The sequence below is a fragment of the Entamoeba dispar genome, genomic scaffold, assembly GCF_000209125.1.
Source record: "Entamoeba dispar SAW760 scf_1105229460927 genomic scaffold, whole genome shotgun sequence".
In the NCBI taxonomy this organism is placed as follows: Eukaryota; Evosea; order Mastigamoebida; family Endamoebidae; genus Entamoeba; species Entamoeba dispar.
In genome coordinates, this window is record NW_001854437.1 from 17,300 (window position 1) to 22,607 (window position 5,308).

General features: G+C 24.3%; 2 protein-coding genes across 2 annotated transcripts, besides 8 other annotated features; one reads left to right on the forward strand and one right to left on the reverse strand.

Annotated features, from left to right (window-relative positions):
- Positions 1 to 9: 9 nt before the first annotated feature.
- Positions 10 to 70: a microsatellite.
- EDI_307810 (uncharacterized protein) lies at positions 70 to 2,103 on the forward strand (the record flags this gene model as incomplete). The annotated part of the gene is made up of 1 exon (XM_001737881.1): positions 70 to 2,103. The coding sequence occupies one exon, from the start codon at positions 70 to 72 to the stop codon at positions 2,101 to 2,103; it is 2,034 nt and encodes a 677-aa protein (XP_001737933.1).
- Positions 971 to 1,015: a sequence feature (AT_rich).
- Positions 2,104 to 2,148: 45 nt separating the features above from the next.
- Positions 2,149 to 2,199: a sequence feature (AT_rich).
- Positions 2,200 to 2,212: 13 nt separating this feature from the next.
- Positions 2,213 to 2,234: a sequence feature (AT_rich).
- A 27-nt stretch (positions 2,235 to 2,261) lies between these two features.
- Positions 2,262 to 2,293: a sequence feature (AT_rich).
- A 281-nt stretch (positions 2,294 to 2,574) lies between these two features.
- Positions 2,575 to 2,611: a microsatellite.
- Positions 2,612 to 2,637: 26 nt separating this feature from the next.
- Positions 2,638 to 4,971, reverse strand: EDI_307820 (uncharacterized protein; the record flags this gene model as incomplete). The annotated part of the gene is made up of 1 exon (XM_001737882.1): positions 2,638 to 4,971. One exon carries the CDS (start codon positions 4,969 to 4,971, stop codon positions 2,638 to 2,640), a length of 2,334 nt encoding a protein of 777 aa, XP_001737934.1.
- Positions 4,507 to 4,528: a sequence feature (AT_rich).
- A 133-nt stretch (positions 4,972 to 5,104) lies between the features above and the next one.
- Positions 5,105 to 5,146: a sequence feature (AT_rich).
- Between the last annotated feature and the right edge of the window lie 162 nt (positions 5,147 to 5,308).

Sequence of the window (5,308 nt, forward strand, 5' to 3'; positions counted from 1 at the left end):
AAGAATACCAAAAGAATAAAAGTAAAAACAAGAAAAATAATAAAAAACTGAAAAAAAAAAGAGAATAAGATGGGTGAGTTATCGTCATTTAGTTTAACTTTACGTGAAAAGAATATTGCAATTTTTGATGATACTGTCAACTCATTCATTAAAGAGAATAAATTAGATTTTAGTAATGAAGAAATTATTCAACAACTTCAAACAATCGGATTAACTAATAAAAAAAGAAAAGTGGTAGTAGGGATATCTTCATTAGAAGAAGTTAAAAAAACAAGAATGATGTTAAAACAAATTTCAATGAAATATGATAGAAATTGTATATTCTTTTTTGATGAAATAGGGTATCAATTATATGATGAATTACAAATGAATTGTTTTGCAGGGAATCCAATAGCATATCTTGATAGAGAATCAAAAATATCAAATTGTTTATTTGGAGGGAATGCAAATGGAATATTTTTAAAACCATTATATATTATAAATGAACAAAATAGTGATACATATGATTATGGAATAAGTAAAGATGGATATAAAATAGCATCTAAAATAGAGTCATTATTAAATAATGATATTTTATATTGGATTAAAACAGAATTAATACCAACAATAAATCACTCATTGTACCAATATAATAAAACTGAAGCATTAATAGTTGTTAATGAATATTATCATTCTTTGTTTGATAAAATTCAAAAAGAAATAAATAGTAGTTATATTAAAGTATTTTATATTCCTTATGGAATATTAGACAATTCTGATCCTATCAATTCATTATTTTTATTATTCGGAACACGCTTTAATAAAGATGTTCCTTCTCAAAAAAACTTTATTAAACAAAGAAGGAAAAATGTTATTAGACAAGTTATTGAAATGCTCATTAATTCTCAAGAATTTAAAAAATTGTTTGAAAGTTATTCGATTTGTTTTTTAAATGGTGAAGATTTAACAACTTCAATGATACAAAATGCTGATAATTTTTTTAATAAATTTATTAATAATAATATTAATAAATTATCAATAAACAAACGATTAAAAAAGAAAGATTTATCATTAAAAATAATTGACTTAGATTCTGATGGACAAGAATCTCCAATAGAATTAAAATTAAAATCTCTTTCTCAAAGAAATATTATTATTCCTTATGATGTTATTAAATTGTTTTATGAAGAATATAATGAAAATTGGAATGATAATTGTCAATATTATGATAGAACAATACTCCGTTCTATAAACCCACCTTTCCCAAATGACAATGAAATTAATGAATTTATTGAAAAATGGGAAAGTGTTATTCAGAGATTTGATCCATCTTATGTATTTCTTTGTGATGAATTTGGAATTAATTTAATTGGATGTGGAGATATTGTTGGATGTTCTCAAATTGGAGGAAATAAATTAACAAGAGAGTCAAGGTATTCTCCATTATTTATTGGTGTTGATTTAGAAGGAATATTAGTACCTACATTATGTTGTTGTCCAATAGAAATAATTCAACAACTAAAATTACTTTTTCCAGAAGAGCATTATTTTATTCAAAACCAATTTGGAATAACTAAAAAAGCAATTAATGAATGGATTTTAAAATCACTTATTAAAAATATCCAAAAGAAAAGAGAAAATAATATGGAAAAACGACAAGCACTACTTATTCTATGTGAAAGTTATAAAGAATGTATTGATGAAAGTGTACTACAAAAACATAGAATTGAAGTAATGTATATTAAAGAGTCAATTGCTAATTTTTGTTTACCTCTTACACGTCTTTTTTGGAATATAGAAAATGAAATAATGAAATATACCAATCATATTCCAGTCCTCCAAACAACTCTTTGTTTTAGTGGGTTGAAGTATATTCATGAGCTTAGTAATGTATTAATAAAATCTTATTTATCTGGTAATACAAAAGAATTATCTACTTCTATTATTCATACTCTTAAAACCCCTTTTCAATACGAATCATATAATTTTGATTATAACTCACTTCCATTTAGTATCTTTCGATTAATTAAAAACCAATTACAATTAGGAAAATCATTAAATAACTGCATTGCTGAATATGAAATTTTAAAGAATTCATTATTAACTATTTTTAAATCTCCATGAACATGAATTAGTTCAAGAAACATCTTTAAAACAATTTTTCGATTGAATAATTTAAAAAAAATTTATTTTTAAAAATTAATAAAATCTTAAAAAATTCGTGGGAAAAAACTAAAAAAAAAAAATATAATAAAGAACAAATGGTTTGAATGGCTTTTGCGTTTTTTTAATTAATGAAAATAATTTAAATAAACTCATTTATAGACTGCTTTGTTTAATTTTCAATCAATGATGGTAGTAATTATTTTATTCATTTGTACATGCACATATCTTAGATTAAATATTGGATTTGTTAGAAGTTTTATGGATGGAAAAAAAGAAGGAGTACCAGGTTTAATGTGGAAAGCAGCACGTCTTGGAGAACGAGCATCTGCTTGGGTTTCTTTAAGTTGCATTATTTTAGGTATTTCAGTATTGATATGGAAGCAATGAAATTAATTTTATGCATTTAGTTCAAAGAAAAGAGGTTATTTTAAAGAAAAACAAAAAAAAAGAAAAACAGAAAAAAGAAGTTGAGAAATTTAATTATTGAATTGATCAATGAATGAAAGACTGTTGAATTTTAATCCAGACATCATTTAAATGTGGAAACATCTTTAGCGCATTACTAAAAACTTGAGAGATACAAGAAATATTTCTTTCACATTGTTGTGGTGCAGTAGATATTAAAAGACCAATAAGCCTTAAAACATTAAAACGAATTGATTCATTTGGAATAGAAATAACATGAGGTAATAAATCTTCACTTGTAATAATTGGTAAATAAGGAATTATTAATGAAGGATTTAGTCCTCCAATTGTTGTTAAGATAACGACAATATTCTTTTTTAAAACAACAGGCTTCATCAAAACATTTTTATTGTACACAGAAATAGTGGCATCTATTACTCTTTTAAAAAGACAAGAAACATTATTTTGTAAATTTGATATTAATAAATAAAGATCCCACATTGCATAAACTACTCCTTCATGTAACCCATTTTCTAAAATACCAATCATCTTTTCTGCTAATACTGATAAATGTTGGGAATCAATAGAGTGAATATCATTATCAAATATTCTTCCTGCAAGCATTAAAGAAGCAACTTGAATTCTTCTTTCTTTTCTACTTACTCCCCAACAAATTACTTCTGAAATACCACAATGAACTAATACTCCACACCCTGTTATTTGTCCAATAACATCTAGTGTTTGAATACAACTTGCTACTGCTCCATCATCTACTCCTCTTTTCCAATTAAATTGTAATACTTCACGTACAGATTGAAGTAATGGAAGAATATCTTCAACATTCATATCTCTAGTTTTTTGTACAATGTATGAAGTTGTTACATAGAGTTGTTCAATAAGTGGATCATCGTTAAGATATCTAGGAGTTAATTGTACAGTTTGTAAAACTAATAGATGTAATAAATCAGGAGTCATAAAAGGAGTAATATTTACAATGTCTTGAAGAAGATCAAGTGCCATATTTGAAGATTGAGTATTATACTGAATTAATTTTTGTACTAAAGCAAGATAAATATCACGTGCAAATGGAATTAATAGTTGAGGAGAATTAGTAACACAATCAAGAAAAGCATTTAAAGAACTATAAAGAAGTAAATTGTTTGAAGAAGATAAAGAAGTAAAAAGAATAGTAATACAAGTTTTTTGTTCATTTTGATTAAAATATTGAAGATACATTCCTAATATTTCAATAATTTTTTTATGTAAAAGAATTATTGAAGAATTAGAAGGAAAAGGAGTATTTAATTGATTTAATAAAATAGTTGCAATATTTTTAAAAAATTGTTGAAAAATAATTTCATTCATATTTTGGTGTAAACAAGTAAGAATATGTAATGATCCTTCAGCAATACGCCAATTAGATGATTGAATATTTTCAATTACAATAGGTGAAATAATAAAAATTAATTGAGGATAATAATTCATTGCAACTTCTAATAAATTTTTAACAGAAGTTCTTGAAGATATTTCAAATTCTTCATCATTATTTCCTTCAAGAAGTTCTGCTTCTTCTTTTTGATTTAATACAATTCTTGGTAAAAGAATTTTAAATGAAAATGGATCAATTTTTTCTGGATAACGTGAAATTAAAGCTTCTAAAAGATCACAACCACTGATAAATATTTCTTCATTTTCATCACTAATTAAACAATTACATGCTTGTAACATTGGTTCAAGAAGATCACTTGGAGATTGAGATAAAACAAAAGGAGACTCACTAATAAATTTTCCTATTGCTAATTTTAATTCATAATTTGTTGTTTGAACACGAGGTAATAAAAGTTTTAAAAGATCAATATATAAATTTGGAAATTCTTGTGGTGGTGAATATGAAATTTCTTTTAAAGTACTAACAATAGCCATAGTATTTGTTGGATTATCTTCTAATATTTTAGGAATAATTAATTTAATAATAATTGTTATTTCTTTATGAAATCTTTCTCCAATACTTGCATAACAATCATTAACAATCATTGATACTAATTGAATACTACTATTTAACTGATGGTTATTAATAATCCAATTAAATATTAATGTTCTTATTTCATCATTAGTAATTAAAAAAATGTGTGTTAATACAAGAATTCCTGTTTTGGGTATTTCTTCTAATTTGTTTAAAATAATTTCTGTTGCTTCTCTTTCTCTAAGTCTTTTATTTTTATTAATTGCTTGTTTAAGTAGTACACATATCATTTCTTCTTCTGGTTTATTATGACTTCGTTCTAATGCAGTTAATAATAAATCACAATAATCAGGCCATATAATACATTTTTCCATTAATTCTAATGCTTGTTGTTGTTTTGTTCCATCAAGTGAAGCTTCTATTAAAATATGAATGACTTGCTCTCGTTCTTCTTCCATCCAAATCTGCAAATTCCCTTTTTGTTTTTTTGTTTTTTCTCCCTTTTTTTATAGTTTTAAAGGTGATAAAAATAAATTTTCTACATGGAATTAGGATAAATTTTATGTTATTCATTTTTTCTGTTATTTAACGATTTTTTTTTTAAATCAAATATCTTTTTTTATATGAAAATATCAATCTAATAAACTATTTGAAAGAAAATGTTCCTTCTTCTTATATTACAAACATATCTTTCTCATGCAATTCAGATGGTTAGCTGGTATGATTATTTTACTGGAAAATTTGTTATTAATGAATTAAGTCAGACTCATTTTAATTGTAAACACCTATTATGAT